Source organism: Schistocerca nitens, chromosome 3 (assembly GCF_023898315.1).
Source record: "Schistocerca nitens isolate TAMUIC-IGC-003100 chromosome 3, iqSchNite1.1, whole genome shotgun sequence".
NCBI classification, from domain to species: Eukaryota; Metazoa; Arthropoda; class Insecta; order Orthoptera; family Acrididae; genus Schistocerca; species Schistocerca nitens.
The window spans coordinates 851565829-851587837 of NC_064616.1; the positions used below are offsets into that span (position 1 = coordinate 851565829).

The 22009-nt window shown below is 39.6% G+C and overlaps 1 protein-coding gene across 11 annotated transcripts in view; it reads right to left on the minus strand.

Annotated features, from left to right (window-relative positions):
* Window positions 1–22009, minus strand: part of LOC126248879 (dnaJ homolog subfamily C member 5) — a 91259-nt gene that overhangs the window by 25141 nt on the left and 44109 nt on the right. For 10 of the 11 annotated variants that reach the window (XR_007545552.1, XR_007545551.1, XM_049950328.1 and 7 more), the window contains exon 6: window positions 15957–16022. The exons of the other annotated variant lie outside the window; for it this stretch is intronic. Coding sequence is in view for 8 of the 10 variants with exons in the window: in XM_049950328.1 (XP_049806285.1) it covers window positions 15957–16022 (66 nt within the window). In the remaining 2 variants the exon portion in view is untranslated. The remainder of the gene's footprint in view (window positions 1–15956; window positions 16023–22009) is intronic. 11 annotated transcript variants of the gene reach the window in all.

Genomic DNA, 22009 nt, shown 5'->3' on the forward strand with positions numbered 1-22009 from the left:
GAAGACGGCTGAGGGCGATTTCCGCCAGGTGGTGCTGTAGATGGGACACGCCTTGGCGGAGAAGGAGATGAACTGGGTTTCTTATTAGCCTTCTTGGAAATATGATGTTTAGATGAAGGAGGAACCGATGGTTGTGAAGTTGGGGTACGTAAAAAATCTTCACGAGTATGCTCTTTTTTCGAAGTCTTGGTGTCTGACTTTTGGGCTCGAGATTTATCAGAACCTGATGAAGGGTGAGCCATAGAGTGGGCAGGCGAAAGTGGTGAGGTTGAACGGGCGATCTTTGCGCTGGCCGATCTGACGACCGTGGTACTGAAGGTGAGGTCGCAAGTCTGCGTGGCCGCCTCCTTTGTTGGCCGAGGGGAAGCAAGGACAGTGCTGTATTTTCCTGTCTGAGGCACGGTGGGCTGTCGACTGGCGAATAATTTTCGAGCAGCAAAGGTCGACACCTTTTCCTTCACTCTGATTTCCTGGATGAGCTTTTCGTCTTTAAAAATGGGGCAATCTCGAGAGGAAGCAGTGTGGTCACCCATACAGTAGATGCAGCAAGGGGATGGAGGTGGACAAGCACCCTCATGGGCATCCTTGCCATACGTAACACATTTGGCCGGATTGGAACAGGACTGGCTAGTGTGATTGAACCGCTGACACCGATAGCAACGCGTAGGGTTCGGAACGTAAGGGCGAACGGAAATTATCTCATAGCCTGCTTTGATTTTCAATGGGAGTTGAACTTTGTCAAATGTCAAGAAGACAGCTCGGGTTGGCAGATGTTCATGTCAACCCTTTTCATAACTCTATGAACAGCCGTTAGGCCCTGGTCAGACAGGTAGTGCTGAATTTCTTCGTCAGACAATCCATCGAGGGGGCGTGTATAAACAACTCCACGCGAGGAATTTAAAGTGCGGTGCGCTTCAACCCGGACAGGGAAGGTGTGGAGCAGTGAAGCACGCAGCAATTTTTGTGCTTGGAGGGCACTGACTGTTTCTAACAACAAGGTGCCATTCCGTAATCTGGAACAAGACTTTACAGGACCTGCAATTGCGTCGACACCTTTCTGAATAATGACAGGGTTGACCGTGGAGAAGTCGTGACCTTCGTCAGACCGAGAAACAACAAGGAACTGTGGCAACAATGGAAGAACTGTCTGTGGCTGAGACTCAGTAAACTTACGCTTGTGAGCAGACATAGTGGAAGGTGAGGAAACCATTGCAGAAGAATCCCCCACGATTACCGGCGTCTCCGATGGCGCGCTCCTCCCTTGTGGGGGCCCTCTCTGAGGGCACTCCCGCCTTAGGTGATTGTTCACACCTCAGGTCACACCTCCCGACAAACGGACGGGAGGACCAATCGGCACTTTCGGAAGGTATCAGCTCGGGTAATCACCCCTCCCTGGGCCTGGCTGTTACCAGGGGGTACGTAAATGTCCTACCTGTCTCCCCGAGGCGGGGAATTACACGTTACCCCGTCACCGGCTACGCTTGGAAATGCGTGGGTCGGCCTTCAGACACGCACAGGGAGGAAAAGAGAGAAAGGGAAAGGAAAGAAAAGAAGAGGGGTCTCAAACGCCGCAGCGGAGAAAAGGGCAAAGAGAAGAGGTAAGGAAAAGAGAAGGACAGATGAAGGACTAAGACTTGCAAGTGGAGAAAGCAAAGAATTTGTTACAGTTTTGAGCGTCCGTCTCCAGACGTAGGCACAAACCATACTCCCAGAGGGGGAGAGTGGGAAGGAAAGAGCCAGAGGTGAGGGGAGGGGGGGCGAAGATGGGGGATAGGGAAGGATGCGGAAAAGGAAGGTACGCAGCCCGGAAAAGAAGGAGGGCCACATTAGCTCGGGGTCCCGTGCTCGCTACGCACGTATCCACAAAAGAGTTGTGAACCCCTGGGGGGGGGGGGGGGGGGTGTCTATTCTGTCAGATATGTCCAATAGAACAGACACCACTCTCGATGAAGCTGCTGGGACATATACATGAATAATAATTGAGGTGAAAGGAATGGGAAGGAAATGGCATGGGGAAAGAGGCAGGAAGGAAATAATGACTTGCAATGTGGTGCGGTGAGCTGGAAGTTGGGAATTTTGGTTTGACAGAAGATGTGTGTGGGTGGCCGATGAGGTTAAGGGAACTGTTCTAGAGAAGCAGATCATTTGTGTTCGAGTCCCAGTCTGGCACAAATTTTCAAACTCCTGTCGCTGCATCGCTGCAATGCCTTCTGTGACTGGAAGTCATTATTTCCTTCCTACCACTTTCCCATCCCATTTATTTCCCAATTATTTATGATAATAAAGCCACTGCATCAACCACTGCTAACAATGATATGTTTTTGTACAAGGTGAAGACACACAATCTGGTATTGCTGACAGCATTAGCCTTAAAAAAAACCACACACCTGTTACAATGGGATGGATAAGTCCTCCAGCATTTCCAACTCATTAACATCAAGCAATTTCTTTCCACATGATTTTGTTTCTCTTCACACAGTAAGTGGGAGTGACACTACTGCAATCCCCTTAGCACATTGGAAGAAGAAATTCAGCACCATTTATAACAAAAGCTCTCTGAACAGGCAGGCGCAACAGTACAACAAATTTCTGAAGCAGGACAAAGGTTTCTTGCGACACTGTACAATAGCAACATTAACAGTGTAACACTGAATGATCTTTGACACCAACAGTTCTTTAAACCTGTGGACTGCTGTCCACTTCAGACACCACACAGTACCTTCCTTTTTGTATCTGCCTACAGGTACAGCCATGGCTGGGTAATAGTTTCGATTCTGAGGCTGCACGCGAACAAGAGGATAGGGTGATCCCTATAACAACGAAAAATGCAGCTCCAGACCCCTTACTGATTACGATGACAGGAAAAACTAACTTACGACATTACAGTCAAGGAGGAAGAAGAAGCTGATTCCCCAATCTGACTTGTCACAGGGATCGAAGTGGTCGAGGAATTAACTTATTTGCCCGAATCTGTGTTCTGTTATATATTTTTTGTTCTCAGCCATTTTTATTTTTTAAATATATATTTAGGTGGTAGGAAATGACATTGTATTCGGATGGGACTGTGGTGTGTTCTTGGTGTTTTTAAATTTTCACAGTTACAAGCACCTACCATGAAAGACCTGCATTTTTTGCCACTTTTGTGCAGCCTTACGAGAAATAAGGATCCTGCTGACTGTAGGGATGGGAGTTTCTTGATGTCAAGAGTTGATCATTAGAGAGACCTACATTACCCTTTTTAAAAAAGTTGAACATTAACATTATAATGCAAAAACCTGTCCGTTTTGTAATTTTTTTTCATAATCTGAGAATCTTGCCATTCCTTCAGAGCTGCATCTCTTGGTAAGTACATGGTGTAAAAGTCAGTTTGTCCAGTGCAGAGTGTAGAAAATTTTGCACTCTACATGAAAGATTTTAGTTTTTTCTTCTCACACGATGCACGGAAAAAATTACAGAAAAAAGTTAAAATGTCGCAAAATTTTGCAGTTTACGATTCCTCACATACTGTGAATAAATGTTGCAAAATGACAGTGTCCAACAAGTATTGTCAACCAAGTATCCCCAGCAACATTTAATCATTGTGAATGCAAAGTTTTCTTTCGTGGCCACTTCTGTACGAGTAGGCCTATACCAGAAACGACTTTGGACTATCATGTAGAAATGGACAGATAAAGACTAAAAAGAGACAAGGAAAGTTGAACTGTTGGCATTCTTTAAGGACCACCTACCTTCTCCTCTATTTCACTGACAAAATCTTGCAAAAAGATGGTTCCCTACCTGCTACCACCACATCATCTAGACCTAAATCCTACACAATTGGTATGGACCCATGCAAAGCATAAGACCCATAGTTTGTGTCAAATATCTCACTCTCTAACCCAGAAAAATAACAGGTGATATTTCTGCTGCTAATAAATAAATGCCGTGCGACACCTTGCCTGCTGCAAGCCTTTCAATATAAAACTATTTTGGTGACTTGAGTGTCAATTTTGCTGCTTTTATATTCAGGTAGTTTTTCAGTTGCCCTCTCAAGCCTGAATGGACCCCGTTCCCAACCTACCCAACATAAAAAATTTTAAGTGGTCATTGGGAACCAAACATTGAACCTAGGCGACACTGGCCAAAAGTGCTAACCACTACACCTTGTGGTCAGGTTACCTTCGTAGTTTTAATATTAGCTTTTACTGTTGTGGTATTGGAAGACTTGAGAAAGACTGTGTCTCACAGGAAAAATGTGTGTGTCAAGAGATACTTCGACGGACGAGCAAACTGAAAATACAATAAAAATGGTTGGAACAGAGTCTAACAAAGAGACAGCATTATCATCCACAAGTGAAACGGCAGACAAAAAAAATCAACAGACACTGCTGTGGAAAGTAGTTGATCAGATACTGCCAGTAAAGCCTCCTGCTGTGAGATATACTGTATGTTCAGTTGCTGTTCTTTTTCAACATGGTCACTTCCATTCAGCGACACGTAAAGACGTATAGGATGTGACAGCATACCACTTTTGACGGTATGCAAGTGTACACTTTTCCTGTTTCCTTTCCCTGCTTCACAGGCATAAACGTAATGGTGCTGCCACCCTGGGCAGATAACCAGTTCGTTTTGCCAGGTAATACTAAAAGTTCATAAAATTTGGATCCTTTGTAAATAAGGTCCATTGTGCCTGGTGACTTGATTATATGGTGATCCACAGGGTATGAAAACAGTCACCATCAACACTACAACTGAGGCAGAAGTTTCTTCCAGGACCTTTTTTTTATATTGGTGTTCATTCATTGAATCTTTAACAATAGAGAAAATGTGTGTGTCAATTACAGAACTGGGGCCCACTCCATAATAGAAGTTGGGTGCTTCACAATTTGAGTCGCACACAACAAAGAAAACTGTTCACCTTAACACATGCAATATATGAACTCATCCGAAAAGCAAACTTGCAATAACATAAAAAAAGTTAAGTTTCAGGTTTTAGATGGTTGTCTGAATGGATGCTAGAATTCACTTTTCTCTAATGGTGTCTCCTGGAGGAAACGCGCATTTTCCTTAGGGGAAAAGATTACAGAACTTTAAGAAGGTCTAAAATAGATTCCTTTATCTTGTTTCAAACCAACCTCAAAATGATTTTTAACATTATTAGTCAAATCCAGACTTTTCCTAGCCACTGAACTGCATTAATTGGGTTTTCTTTTTTAACAATTAATGAGTTTTCTTCAAACAGTGGAGGTACAAATAGATAGTCCGTACCCTTCCAGGTGATCCTTTAATTATCGCCTAGTGATTCTCCTATTGCTTTGGTAATTTAGACAAGTTTGCACTGAATTCGTAGACTCAATTTACTCTTTCATCTACATCTTTCCTACTGAGCGGAATGATAGTCATGCCTATTACTTCGAGCTTACATGTGCTCAACAGTGAGGTTATCAGTGATGCCTATTGTTTAATGTTTAGTAATTTTTATGAAATTTGTAGCCTTTTGGTTATTCTCTCTTTGAATACTATTTTCTTGCAAAACTATTTTTGAAACTGCAAGTTTTCCATTTGACTAACCACTTTTTCTGTTCACAACTTCAAAAAATCTAACATGAAACAAAACTACAAAGTTAATATCTAAACAAAATTCTGATATAACTATATTTATGTTGTTCTTTAAGAGTACATCACTCTTAAAACTAATGCTGATTACATTTTTTATGTAAGAAATTTTCATAAGTTACTAAAATGTACAGAGGATCACATGATAAACAACTGAATTCCTCAAATCAATCCTGTTTCATAAACGGAAGTAATAAATTTGTCAAGCTAATGAAATTCAAATATGTTACACTCATTTTAGGAAGTAAAAAGTGTATAATGTCTAATGAATTACTGCTTTAGAGTGAAGGAAAGCAATAATTCTAAAAATTTTGTTCGAGTCCAATAATTTTCACACCTCTGTACACTAATGGCATGCCAGACACTAAGCAGTATGATCAAACAGTACCATGCTTGTGAGGAACAACAACAAAGTGTGAAAAGTTTGCTCCTGTATTAGGTCTACAACTTTTGCTTCTGCCATTTTGCAATAGGTGCCAGTAGTTGCAAGTGGTGGTGCAGTTGATAGGTCATAAGTGTCATACAATAAGCTTAGGCATTTGTAAACATAATGCCATCAGAATGTTAGTCTATTTGTGGTTGTGTCATAAAGTCATTCTTAATCGAATACATCAACTTATGAGCCTAATTCTTGTGTTTTATGGGAAGTTTTAATTTTCTGCTTAAGCATGGAGGAATCTGTGGCTGAGGCTTATAAAATATTGCATAACCTACTAGTGGAAGAAAGAGTGGAGAATTGTTTCAACACTTCAAGAACAGCGATTTGATGCTTTTGAGCCAAGCAGTGAAAGAAAAAGCCCGCAATACAGTGATAGAAATGAAACGGTGATTTTGGAAATGACAATGCTTAACCCAACGCCACAAAACCTGCCAAAATATACTTGGAAAAGTTGAAATGGAAAGTCCTACCCCACCCACCATATTCTCCTCACATTTCTCCCTCTGACTAAAACCTTTTCCGATCAATGGCACACGGCGTGGCTGACAAGCACTTTTGGTCATATGAAAAACCGCAAAATTTGATCAATTCCTGGATCTCGTAAGATGCCTAGTTCTTTTGCCACAACATTTGTATGCTGCCTGAAAGGTAAGAGAAAGTAGCGGCCAGCGATGGTCAGTACTTTTAATCTTGTGTGTGTGTGTGTGTGTGTGTGTGTGTGTGTGTGCAAGTTTTTCACAATAAAGCCTCAAACTTCGAGAAAAGTGGTGGAAGCAAAGTTGTAGACCTAATATTATGAAAATGTATCTACACAACACACATCTATTGTACAGACAAGCAACTTGAAACTATTAGGTCTCTAGATTTTAGAGAAAAATTCAGGCTGTGGTAGGGGTTAAGATGCTACCCATATAGAAGGGAGGGGAAGAAAAAAAATTACTAGAACAGCAGGCATCTTTTGTTATTTAGAGGCCATGTCTGTCAACAAAGCCATGCTACACATGCACTCAATGCAAAAACAGTCATGAATTATGCAACAATCATCCATTTTGTGAAGCAAAGCAAGCTCCTTGTATAGAATAATGCTTCAAAATCTATTAGCAATAACAGGAACTTCATTTTTACCACTTTTAATACAATGCATATGTTATGTCTAATAACATATGGTTTGTATGTACTTTCAAGTTACTTCATTCCCAATATGAAAATAAATATTCTGTTTAACAGTTTACTACACCTGTCTCTGATGACCATGACCTGTAAATCACAAATATTTGCTACGAGGTTTTCTTTCCCTAGCTTTATGTAGAATTTGGTATGTAACAATTAAATCACAGTTTGAGATATCAGCCAGATTGTCGCATGTGAGATAACTCTTACATGGCCGTCACTGTGTTATACTTGCATTAACATAATTACACTCTATAATTTATCTGGAACTATATAAACTATTCTCCAGGTGACATTCCTTTTTTACGCAGTTTTATGACCTGCATTATTGCCAACGGGCCTATGGACTTGCTATAACAGTACAGTACCTACCTACATCAAAATTATAACAATAAAATGCATTGCAGGATGTATGCAAGTATGTAACACAATTGTATTCCCAATTCTATCTGTGACTGCAATAAAATTGCATTTATGGTTTTGATATTAGGCCACATAACCTGTGCACCTACTTAGTTTAATGCTGTCGTGAAACTAATTAACATTTAGACTATGCATACCAAATCAAAGGACTTCATAGTAATGGAATATACAATTACATGTCATCCTGGAGCAGCATTTACTGAAATCTTCACCACTTTCTCTCTCCAATTGGAGATCAGTCAACAATATGTGTCATGGGGCTTACACTATTCCTAAGGTGACATTTTAGGGGTCACCATTTAAATAAGGCAGAACAGTTGACCCTCTTTTCATCTTCTCATTGATTGCTCACTACTTTGACCTCACGACTCTAAAGGCTACTACGATTTCTTAACACTGCATGCCATACCTTACTGCAGAATGGAAGTGATCATCACTGGCTTTGATGTTGGCCTGAGGACTTTGTGAGATAATGTGTCAGCAACGCGGAGGATCATGCTTTTAATTTAATCAGCCCAATCACTAATGATGATGTGGTCTTCAAAAATAGCCAGTTGGTTGTACAGCATTCAGTTTTCTCTGTTAAACATCCATTACTGCAGCTTCCCTTTGTAAAACTTCCCCACATGCAGAAATGGGTACTTTAACAAAGGTCATTAACCAAGGAGAATGTGAGAGTAATGGTGAAGAATGACTTATGAATTCCTCCACATATAGCCCAAACACACTCACATATTATTGTAAAATGGAAGTAATGTTATCAGTGAGGGTTTACTTTATTTTTCATCATGCCATCTTCCCATTAAAGTCAAGATAGTGCAATAGTTTTGGTAGTAGTAGAAGCTTGTTGGTTCTCTCACGCATACTTCCATGCTAAAGACATCTGTGCTTGAGTCATCATTCAATTTGACAACAGGACCAGATACTCATGATCAGAGGGTTTCAAATTAAGTAATTAATTAATTAATTAATTAATTAATTAATTAATATAAATTCAAACAGCTTCAGCTGCTGAAGTCTGTGTACAGTAACCTTTTTTTCTGAAATGTAGTTGTGGTCACTGATAAATGATGGCAATCTCTCAGCCATATATAGCTTCTTTTATATATATAAAAGTTAGAAAGTTGCACAGTCTTTATTCCAAACTGGATGACTGTCTCAACAGTTCTCACAGAATTGAGGTGTTGTGCACTGGACTCCATGCTCCTGTTCTGGTTATCTGTATTTCCCACAGTTTTCATATCCCTTAGAGTACTGCGCGAGGTGGCGCAGTGGTTAGCGCACTGGACTCGCATCCGTGACGACAGCAGTTCAAACCCGCATCCGGCCAACCTGATTTAGGTTTTACCTGACTTCCCTAAATCCTTTCACACAATTGCTGGGATGGTTCCTCTGAAAGGGCACAGCTGACTTCCGTCCGCACCCTTCCCCCATCCGATGGGCCAATGATCTCGCTGTTTGGTCCCCTCCCCCAAATGAGCCAACCAATCTTAGAGTAGGCTGTTCTAATGCTGCTGGAGCTGGAACAACCTACCTCACAGTGTAAGGTCGTGTATCTAGAGCACTGGTACATAAAACAACAAATGATGTGAATGTATCCTGGCATTGCAACTCTGTCTAATTAGATCAATAAGAATTCACTCTTTTAATGATATTTTTCATGCCAATTGCTCCTTCAGCTTTTCTGTTTTATTTAAGTTCTTGCATGTCATCATTAAATCCCTGCAAGATACAAAATCTTTATAACAACTAAGTGTGGTTCTGATACTGTCAGGGATTCTCCAAGACATTCAGCTTAACATTACTGTTGTCTTTGGTGAGGAATAACTTTCCACCAGAAGCGTCTGATTTTCCTAACTGCTGCACAAATTTTTCACAGTTACTACAACGTACTGCAAGCCTTTGTTTACATAAAGTGGGGAAAACTTTTCAAACAATACTTCCTCTTGTAACAAAGCAGGTAGATTCTTTCCATCCATTATGTTTTCCTTTCCCCAAAATAATAATAATAATAATAATCACCACCACCACAAATTTTGCAATATCTTCAATACTGTCATTTATATAACATGTGCACAGTACCTAAAAATCTCAAATATGAACCCAGTGTTTATTAAACTAAACTTTTTACCAATTACATTCTTATGATATGAAGGAACAAGCAGTCTTGGTTGCAGAGTTAATTTTTTTAATTATTTCCCAATGATGCATTTAATCATTATTTAGGCATCTTTGGACTGGCTGATATTTGGTAGTGATGGGTACATGGGATACTGACCATATAATTTTGCAGCAGGTAAACACCCTTTGGAAAAGCTTTAAAAACATTGCGCGGTGTCCCCATTATGGCACGTGGCGCATTCCAATGAAAATCAAATAGGCTCAAGCCTACAGTAAAGTTTCACATCATCCTAAAAATGCCAGAGGTGTGGCACACATTTTGGTTGTACTTTTCATGAGCAGTCTCCCTAACCACCACAGCATGTCTCCTATCCGACCCAAATTCCACATGTCGCACGCTACAGAGCAATGCCCATTAATCTACTTGCTTGCAGCTTACCTGTATTCTCGCAACGGTTCAGATACTACTGTGCATCTGCACTGAGGTATCTTAACACCATCACTACATAATAGTTAGTTTCAAGTGGTCTTTGCAACTTAAATTAATGAACATTCTTTCTGTACCGTGTTGTGATTGTCAGGAGTGTAGAGTGTTATTGTCATCGAAACCAATTATTGTTGGACTCAATATTTCGTGTGATAAGACTCATTTAAATGAACCACAGAAGACTAATTATACCTGATGAATTGAAAGAGGACTGTGATGATTGTGAACTTTGACTATTTAATGCAAAAGTGAATTGTTTAGTTTGTGCACAATTGAAAACTTCACCACTGTTACAGTGGGTACTGGCCTGTAAACTTGCGCTAAATAATATTCATAACAACTGTATCAGTCACTGTCTTTAACTTTCAAAATCCAACAGGAATGCAGTGTGCAAGTTAATTTCAACCAAACTGTTGGTGGTGTGTACATTTTGAAACAGACACCATTCCACATCAATTTAAACTTTCAGTGGAGAGGTGACCAAGAAGAGGAACTACAGATGACAAGAGGCTACAAAGAACAGGTCAGTATCGCTACACTTTCTCTTGCTAATGAAAACAAAATTACAAAGACGACTGAAATTTTGAAGCTGTCACACTTTGTGAGCTGTTGAGAAGGCGTTTCTGTTCCCCAACAAGAGACTCATCATGTTGGTAGTGATAGTTTATTAACTACGGATCGTTCTGTTCCCAGAGACAAAAAAGGCAAATGCAAGTCAACTCGGGTGTAGCCCATCATACTTGCTCAAACCAAATACAACTTAAGAGTTAGAGGCTGCCTTCCAAAGGATGTTACACACTGACCACTGTACACCACATCAACAAGCAGCTCAAATTTTAGTGAAAATAGTTGTACCGTCCTGGCAGTTAAGCCAAGATTCCCACAACACTAAATGGTTCACCAGCACCATCAAACATGTACAGTGCTTACAGCTATAGAGGACTGGCATCACTGACTGATTACAGGTTTCACTAACTACAAGTTGTTCGAGGTGTTCCCCTCTGATACTACAAAGACAGCACATGTAGTTTAACAAATGCTATGGATGCAGCAAGCATTCATCCCCGCTCCTCCTAGGCCCAGACAGAGTGGTATGCCCTTATATGTTATGGTGACACTGAAGTGCTGAAACAAAGTATAAACGTAATTCTTTACCTCAAGCTCACTATCTACCCTCTACAGCTACAGCAGCTATAACTTCTTTGCAGGCATCCTTTCGTAGCTCCCATGAGGGAGACAGGGGAAGAGAGGACAGCAAAATATTTAATATTCAAATTGGCAATGTCTCCACTTACTAGCCTGTTTTGTTAGCAACACACCATAGCCACAAATCTTGTTAAAAATATAGCAAGTTTTGTTAGGGAGATATATTAGAATGAACTGTCACATATTTGTAAGAAGCTGCTAATGTGGTTATGTTATGGCATGGGCCCAAACTTTGCAATTATTTGGTCTCTCTACCCTCTCTACTTTGCAGTAAACATGTTACTATCATCATCATCATCATCATCATCATCGCACTGCAGTAGATGCTGCAGGAATTTTCTTTCACTCATCCTGAAATGTAGCAAACCACTACCTTAACTGATTTTGAGTACACTCAGTGCCCCATCAGCACTATCACACATTTCACTGGGAACAGAATAGTTTAATTTCCTCCTATTTTATTTATCAGTTCATTATGTTACGGGATTTTCTTTATAAATGGAGGCATTATCATTCTCAAATAATAAGTGCCTCCTGTCAACCATGGACCCTGCAAAGGTTGCTTGCATGCCTCAACGATACGGACAGCTGTACCTTATGTGGAGGCACATTTATGGGGTATCAATGGTGAGGAAAGATGACAGGGGGTTCCTGAAGAGGGGCAGCAGCCTTTTCACTAGTTGCAGGGACTGATCTACCCATGTAACATCAGCCAACAAGGCCTTGCTGTGCTGGTACTGCGAATGACAAAGTAAGGGGAAACTAGTTTCCTCATTCAGATCTCTATGCAGTGACTATTCGGGAGGGTGTCGTCGTCATGAAGAACGAGACTGTTATTCTAAAGGTCGGGGTGTGGAATGCTAGATCCCTTAATGGGATTAATTAGAGAACTTAAAGGAAAATGGATAGGTTGAAATTAAGATATCGTGTGAATTAGTGTAGTTTGGTGGCAGCACTGTATGTGTGGAACAGACCTGGAGACACTGGAAGGTTTTAGACTGAATATGTAATGGTAAGGCAGAAATTCTGGAATCAAATTTTAAACTTTAAGACATTTCCAGTGGCAGCTGTAAACTCTGACCATAATTTACTGCTTATCAATTATAGAATGAAACTGATGAAACTGCAAAAGGGTAGGAAATTAAGGAGAGGGGACCTGGATAAGTTAAAAGAACCACAGGCTGCCGAGAATTTCAGAATGGGCATTAGGCAATGACTGACTGAAACGGGGGATATGGATACAGTAGCAGATGAATGGGAAGCTTTGAGAAATTACAGAGGAAAGGCAATAGAGGATCACATAGGAACGAGGATATGGGCTAGCAGATATCCTTGGATATCACAGGAAATAATGAATTTAACTGATTAAAGGAGAAAATATAAAAATGCAGCAAATGATGCAGGCAAAAGGGAAGAGACACATCTACAAAACAAGACTGACAGAAAGTGCAAAATGGCCCAGCAAGAATGGCTACAGGATAAATCCAAGGCTATAGAAACACATATATGAAGGGAAAGATAAATACAACCTATTGGAAAACTGAAGAGACTTTTGGAGAAAAGGGGAGTAGCTGTATGAATATGAAGAGCTCAGATGGAAAACCAGTACTAAGCGAAGAAGGGAAATCTGGAAGGAAAATGTAGAAGAGCTATACAAGGGAATGAACTTCAAGGCAATGTTATAGAAAGGGAAGAGGAAGTAGAAAGGCATACTGAAAAGTAATGCCTCCGAATTTTTTATTATGTTCTCAGTATCAGTCGAGATATTACATGTCATGCATATCACTCTGTCGACTTTGCCCCTTTGCTGATGCAAGTTGCAACCATCTGGCACTAAGAGGGCTCCTCAAAGAATTTGTTAACACATGGCGCATGACAATGCCAGTCCACATACAGTTGCTGCAGCATCTGCAACAATCCAACAATTTGGGCTCACTAACTTCAATCATCCTTCATATTGTCTCAACTTAGCCCCATCTGATTTTCATCTTTTTCCAAAACTTAAAGAATACCTTTGAGGACATCACTTTGATAGTGATGTAGTGGTGTAAGAAGAGGTGACATTGTGTTCCGTGAATAAAATCAAACTTTCTACATGACAGTCCCAACAAAATAGTCTCTCATTAGGTGAAATGTGTTTGTTGCGAGGTGCTTACATTGAGAAATAAATATGCAGACATGAAGAATTAAGATAAAGAAAGTTAATAAAATTTGTTTTATTTAAAAAGCTTTGTCAGTTTTCACATAAAAAGTTCTGAGACATTACTTTCCATGATACCCCCACAGATGGAGATGAGATGGGAGATATGATACTCTAAGGACAATTTGACATAGTATTGAAAGACTTAAGTTGAGACAAGGCTCCCGGAATAGATGACATTTGCTCATAACTACTGACAACCTTGGGAGAGACAGCTGTGACAAAACTATTCCACCATGTGTGCAAGATGTACGAGACAGGCGAAATACCCTCAGACTTAGAGAAGAATATAATAAATCCAATTCCAAAGAAAGCAGGTGCTGACAGGTGGGAATATTACTGTACTATCAGTTTAAGAAATCATGGTTGCAAAATACTGACATGAATTATTTACAGGAGGGTGGGAGGACTGGTAGAAGCTGACCTCGAGTGAGATCAGTCTGTGCTCTGTAGACACGTAGGAACATGTGAGGCAATACTGACAGCAAGACTTATTTTAGAAGATAGGTTAAGGAAAGGCATACCTATGTTTATAATATTTACAAACTTACAGAAAGCTTTTGACAATATAAACTGGACTACAGTCTTCGAAATTCTGTAAGTAGCATGGATAGAATACAGGGAGCAAAAGTTTATAGACAACTTGTACAGAAACCAGATGACAGTTATAACAGTGGAGGGTCATGAAAGGGAAGCAGTGGTTGAGAAGGGAGTGAGAAAGGGCTGTAGAAGAAAAAATAAAAACTTTTGAGATTTGCCAATGACACTGTAATTCTCTCAGACAGCAAAGGAATTGACAGAAAAATCAAGAAGAAGTAAGAACAACATCCAAAAAAGCAAAACAAGGGCAATGCATGTAGCCGAGTTAAATCAGGTGATACTAAGGGAATTTGATTATGAAATGACACACTACAAGAGTTTGTCTATTTGAGCAGCAAAATAACTGATGATCGCCAAAGGAGAAATGACATAAAATGTAGACATGACAAGAAAAGCAGTTAAGAAGAAGATAAATTTCTTAACACAGAATATAAATTTAAGTGACAGGAAGTCTTTTCCGAAGTTACTTTGCTGTAACATAGTGTTAACAGAAGTGAAACATGGACAATAAGCATTTCAGATAAGAAGAGAACAGACATTTTTGAAATGTAGTGCTACAAAAGAATGCTGAAGATTAGATGCGTAGATCGTGTGACTAATGAGGGAGTATTGAATTGAATTGGGGAGGAAAGAAATTTGTGGCATAACTTGATTAAAATAAGGGATCAGGTGACACGGGACATTCTGAGACATCAAGAAACCACCAATTTAGTTGAAGACTGCGGGTGGGGGGGGGGGGGGGGCAGCAAAAGTTTTACAGGGAAAACGAAGAGACAAATACAGTAAGTAAGGTGAAATGGATGGAGGTTGAAGTGGTTATTTAGAGATGATGAGGCTTGCATAGCATAGACTAGTGTGGAGGACTGCATCAAACCAGTTTCCAGACTGGCCACCACCACCAACACCACCAACTGTTGTAACATGGCCAGCCAAGAGTTTATCAAAATTGCACAACAGCTTCTGCAATTTTCAATCACAAGTAAGCACTGCTCACCCGACATTTACCAGTTACAGGAACATTTGATGGTCAAAATCGTGCACCCTACTAGAGCATTACTTATGTATCACTACTGAAGAGTAACTTTGTATTAATGTGTTTGACATCACTATAATTTGAGTTCCATGACGCTGCTGACTTCAGTGAATATATTATGTATGAACAGCAACAAAAACAAAAGTTTTCTAGAACATGCAGTAAATTTTTTGTAGTATACACGTTCTAAAAAATGGTTTTAAATTTCACGTTTCATGCTAAGACTCAAAAGAGCTGTTATCCTGCACATCTGACAGATCTGAGAGTCAAACATACATGAAATTCAGCCACTACATTCGATACAAGAGAACAGAATACAAGAGAACAACATTTCTTTTGCTGTCAAACTATGGCAGGGTATTTCTTCTTAAAGGTTAATCATCTCACAGTATAACATACAAAACTTTAAAACCTTCCAAGTAAAAAACAATAATTTTATTGAAACAGATATTCATGTTTTTAAGAATAAATGTTAAAACTGGTATCCTGCTCTTGGGTGGAAAAAAGAATGAATTAAATTGCAGTTTGCAACATCCAAACCTTTTTTTTACAACTAATAGCAAAATATTTTGCAACATGAAAGCAACATTATTGAATGATAAGTACTATATTTACCTAAAGAGTATGTTGTGGTCCATCTGTGGAAACAAACAAATTAAAAAGAGTATTACATGTCCCGCACCTGTTTCTTTGAAGAATGAGGCTGCTCCGATATGACACCATCAGCTGCTCCGGATCCAGCATTCCTCTACAAATAGAGCAAGCGACCAAGCTCAGTCCCAACAAAAAAAAAAAGAAAACTACTAAATAAACCAAATCTAAATTAATGCAGTCATGCAGGATATCCACAGAAATACAGAAATGTACAACTTGTCAAAACATTGTCAAATACTGTGGGGGCAAAAAAAAAAAAAAAAAAAAAAAAAAAAAAAAAAAAAAAAAAAAAAAAAAGGGTCACTGGCAACATTCACTAGAGCAAGTCGAAGGGACTGAAGAGGAATAATGAAGGTAATGTACTACTCACACTGCTGTATATGATGACAAAGACTGGTTTAAGGCAAAATGAAGGAAATAATAATAATAATAATAATAATGCAGGGTAAAAAAAAACAGGAAGGGTAAGACACCCTACAATACTTAACTGCAGATTTTGGTGATAAGCTTCATTGGAAAAATGCGTGAACTTTATACATGCCTTTAAAAACAACAATTGTTGTTCTGAAAGAAGGGCCTAAACATTGAGCTCTCAGAATTTTTAGTTTGTTACTTGTTCAGTGGAAGTAAAGTCAGGGAACAAGAGGTCAGTTTTATTAGGATAATATATCTACCAATGATCAAAAATATGTTGAACTTCTATTCATTTAGTAAGTTGTTAGTATTTCTTGAACATATAAAGGTGTTGGAGCTGCTGCTGGAAAAATTCTGTTTTCATATACACAATTTCTCTGATGAGTCTACAAATCAAAGGGAAGAGCAAAAGTTAATAAGAATATAATCACAATCCTCATTTTAAATGTGTCACATAAAAACCTAGAAAAAGCTGTTCAGAGAAGTTAACAGAATCTCCTTACAGTGACCAAACACTCTAAATCGTTTGCAGCAAATGACTTTTTCATGCAGTTAACAACAGAAAACAGACAATCACAAATGTTCATTGCATGCATAAATTGTACATTCACTGTAAGTTCTATCCATTATGGATAACTGCATTCCAGTATCACAGAAAGAAAGCATTTGAACAAGATGTGCTCATGCACATATTAACACAAAAGATAATTTTACTTATTAACCTGACTCAGAGCTAGAAACCTTTGATTTGTTGTGTGACTAACATTACAGTACAGTTGCTGATCACCATTTCCTGAAAATGGAAAGGAGATGTGGAAGACTGATATTCTGTTATTCATAAATTAAGAATCACATACAAAATATCCCTCACTGCTAATACTCGGCTTCATGGAGAACTGTTCTGAAGCCACACACTATCAGTTAATACTGCATGTCGTGTCACCAAAAGCAGCCATAACTGCACTTTATTACACCTTGATGACTAACAATATATTCTTACAATAGTCATAACTGTATGATTTTATCATGGCAAACCTTATTACAGATCAGTAATTTCAAAGTCTAAAATTTAACCCTGCCATGTCAATATCAGAATTGGAGAGTATAAGTCCAGATATATATGAAAACAATCTGTAGTTGTTATAAAAGTGAAACATAATAATTTACATTTGAGACTCCACCAACACTGACTCCAAGAGATGCAAGATGTCTTGAACTTGATACAATTAGCATAGTAGGTGAAGTGTAAAGCAACAAAATGTAAATGTTTACTGATGCATACAAACAGAAAACAGCACCCTTGTTTCAACTTGGGAAGATTCATCACACATCTCGGCTATTGATTTAACACAGGAAATCAATTCTATAATTACTGATTTCATTAAATTTACCATACCCTTGGCCCATGACAGGTACATTGTAGTCAGTCACCAGTTAGTTAGGAGACAGAAAAAAAATTAGACCTGGGACAGACAAAAATTAATATCAATGAAATTGTGTAACAACATAATTATAGTGTAAACCCAAACTGCAGGATAGTTTTGTTTATACAACTGTATGAAGTAGTCATGAGTGCAGACATATTTTGAAGATGGACCATGTGAAGCGCATTCCAAAATAGCAAACTAAGTTGGAAAAATTACGAAAGTGCATAAAAAGGAAGTGGATGTTCAGCAAATGACAAGTGTATTATTTTATTTCACACGTCTAGTAAGATAGGACGAAACTGAGGAGCAAATCTCCATGGTCAATGAGCCAGTACATGAAATTAACATATGGGACAGCAGGCATATCAGGAGAAAGAATACAGAACATCTTACATGACCTGGCTACACGAGTGCTATATGAAAGATATAATTCACACTTATTGGTAAGCAGATACAAGCAAATATGAAAGTAATTTTTCTCGACAGTTTTTGGACCATTTATTGATAATGCAACTGATCTATTGTGCCAATTTCTTATTGTGGAAGACACAGGGATTAACCACTTCTCAGCAAAAATGAAACAGCATTTGGCAGAGAGTTTACAAGCAACATTTTTTGTGATGCAAAAGGGATTCTGTGAACTCAGTACCTTTCACAGTAGATAAAGTAACAGGTGAAAGAGCATCTGCTCCGAGGCGAAAGGTACTATACTGAGTACCAGAAGGGCTTGTGGTAAAAACTGGGGCCTAAGCCCCAGAGGTATGCACTGGATATACACCTATGGGGCCGTAGTGTGGTGGAAGAAGGTAGAACAGCGGGTTGCAGCTAAGGAGCTTGCTAAGGTGCAGAGGCTGGCCTGCTTAGCCATAACAGGTAGAATTAGCAGCACACCAACTGCTGGGATGGAAGCCCTACTGGACATGCCTCCACTAAACCTTTGGGTCAAAATGGAGGCAGCAGCTGGGGCATACAGACTTAAAATTGGTAAAAACTGAATCTCATCGGGATATCCAGAAACACGCACTAAGATAGTGAGCGAGGTAAATATAGGAATGGCTGGGGAGATATCAGCTGACTATACAATAACTCCCAACTGCTTCAACAAGCCTTTTACAATATAATAATTGGAAGCAGGGGGGGGGGGGGGGGCAGTGAGGAAACAACAGTTCAACACCATACGGGGGACATTGTTTGGTTCACTGATGGGTTGAAATCAGATCAAGGCATTGGGGCAGGGGTGTACAGGGTTCAGCCAAGACTGGAGGGCATCATCTATCTAGGAAAACTGGCCTCGGTATTTCAAATTGAAATTACTGCAATCTGGGTATGTGTGGAGGAGAATATACATAGGTGCTACAGGGACCATAGCATCTACATCTATTCAGACAGTCAGGCAGCCCTGAAATCACTGGCAGCTCCTGCAACGAGATCTAAGATTGTTGCAGAATGTCACAGGGCTCTGGTGGAACTAGGAGGAAGGAATAGGATAAACCTGGTGTGGGTCCCTGGCCACTCAGGGATCTGTGGCGATTAACAAGTCAACAGACTGGTCAGGATGGGGGCAACGACTCCACCTCTCCTGACAATCACCAAGGCTATGATCAAACTAGAACTATGGAAATGGCTTAGGAAACAGCAAGTAGAATATTGGACCAAGGTCCATAAACAAAAACATGGTAACGTAATGATGCCCATGCCATGCTTTAAAAGGAGCTCTGTAATCCTGGGATTGAACAGGAAAGAGGTCAAACTCACCTGCCATGGGAATTTCAAAGAACACTTACACACAATGGGTAAAATGGAAGAAGACCCTAAATGTACGATCTGTGACGAGTGTGAAGAAACCGCACCTAATCTTCGAATGCATGGCACTGGAGGGCAAAAGATACAGAATCTTCGAGACAACTAGACCTGAAGAAATTGTGTCCAACAAAAAACTGGTAAAGTGACTCCTTTCACTATTTAACGGCATTGGTTGGCTTTACTAGATATAAAGGGAGCAATACCGCACAATAAACTCTGTTTCGGTGCAAGCAGTGGTGGGTTAGACCTAAGCTGTTTTAGCTTCCCTGTCAAAACCAAATCAGTTGTTGCAAAGCATGCAGTTAATTTTATCCCAGAACTCCCAGTTCTCATACCCATTTACAATGTTCTCAGAATCCTGGAGCACAACTCATATCTGATCATCAGGGTATAGAAAGAGTACTAAATTTGCAAAGCTCTTACACAAACCTTGTGATACAATGTGAGCTATCTAAGAAATTTCTTTAAAGCCATTCTCACATGGAATGAGTTAACTGATGTTTGCATGGAGCTGGACAAGTTTGTGATGTCATTTTGTGTTACTTCACATGGAGAAAATATTGCCAAGCGTAAAGCACAGAATAAGTTATGTAATATTTTGGCAATGTGTTAGAAAACAATGAACCAATTAGAGGCAAGAACACACTGTACATCACAAGTAGAATTTGGGAGACACCATACTGGATTTCATCTTTTTCCAATTGAAGCCCAAATTTGGTGCGTTTTACATTATAACTAATGTCCTATGAATATATGCAATTTCAAAGCACCAGCACATTGGGGATCTCTCAAAAATGCATCATCATTTGTACAATTTGTTGTAATAAAATGATAGAAAATGTCATATTGGTGGTTAAAGAATTTTCGTATTTAGTTATTTGCATATTGTAACTTGTGTGCTGTGAAAATATGTCATTTAAAGGGAATAGCGCACTGAAGATTTAACAAAAAAAATGTGTTCTTGGTAGGATTTATTAAAAAAATGTCAAACTTTAGAAGATCGTACATATAGAGTGTTTGGAAATTCCCATTACAAACTTCTAGGGCTTGTAGAGGGGAATGAGTACATAATATTTCAAATGGCATCCCACGTCCAGAAACATACCATTTCAGTTTCACAACCGTTTCAGTTCAGATGTTCAACTCATCCACTTCTGCTTAAGGAATTGAATTAGACGTGATGCAGTACAATTATTTGGTAACAACTCTATAGGAAACATAACGAAATATCCATGTATCACTTAAGCACATTTTTTTGTATTAACACTTTAACATTGTGTGTTTACATTCTTCCAAAATAAAAAAGAACCCAGCATACTGTATGCACAGAACAGTACTGATGCACTACAACAACAGCCCAATGTGACAAGCACCAATGTTGTCGTAGAGATTGTACCCACAAAGCCTGTTCTGGTACACACTCTCCATCCCAACTGGTGCCTCCAATTACCACCGCAGTGGCCAGAACTCTTGTTACTAGATCTCCCTCTGTTTCTACACGAGTCTTGTAAATTAAACTTTGCATATGACCCCACAAGAAGTAGTCCATAGGAGTTAAATCCAGTCCACGCAGGTGGACCACTTTGGCCTATCCACCTTTCACCATATCATCTGTTGAGATGTGCCAAAAGCACATGAGAAGTGAGGTGGTGCACGCTCATGCTGAAACCACATTTCCTGATGGACATTCAGTGGCACAACTAATAAGAACAGGCCCAATACATTTTGTAGGAAGACCAAGTATGCAGGATCAGTTAGCTTGAATGGAAGGAGGTATATCCTAGTTACATGACCGTCCAGAATATTTACCCACACATTAATACCAAAGCAGTACTGAAACCCCTGAACATGCCTGGCACGAGGGTTTTCGTCTACTCGCACATGACTATTTTACGAATTCAGAACACAGTCACTAGTGAATTTACATTTGTCTGTTAACGGAAATCTATGTAGAAACAAGGGTGTGTCAATGCAGCTGTGCACGAAGCACATGCAGTACACAACACACTGTGGAAAAATCGGCTGGATCCATAGCGTGTACTATATGTAAGTGGATAGATGTAATTGTTGGTAACGCAGAACATCCCAGACGATACTGTGACTATCACCCACTACATGTGCAATTCTTTGAATACTCACCAATGGATTCTTTTCAATGTGATGCAGTGCATCTTCAAATTCGGGCACATGGCATTGTCATGGAGCATCACAGTACTGCCTCCTCACGGTGAAGGTACCTGTTTCTCAAAGCTCCTGCGTAACTTGCCCGATGGCATGCTACATTGCAGAAAATGTTTGCGATACAGCTCAATAGCGTACTGAATCAGGCTCACTGGATTGGAGATGCATAGGCATTGAACAGGTCTCACAGCAAGATAGACATTAAGTGACATTAGGTGACCATCTGGCGTAGTAAACATCATTCTATCTAACATAT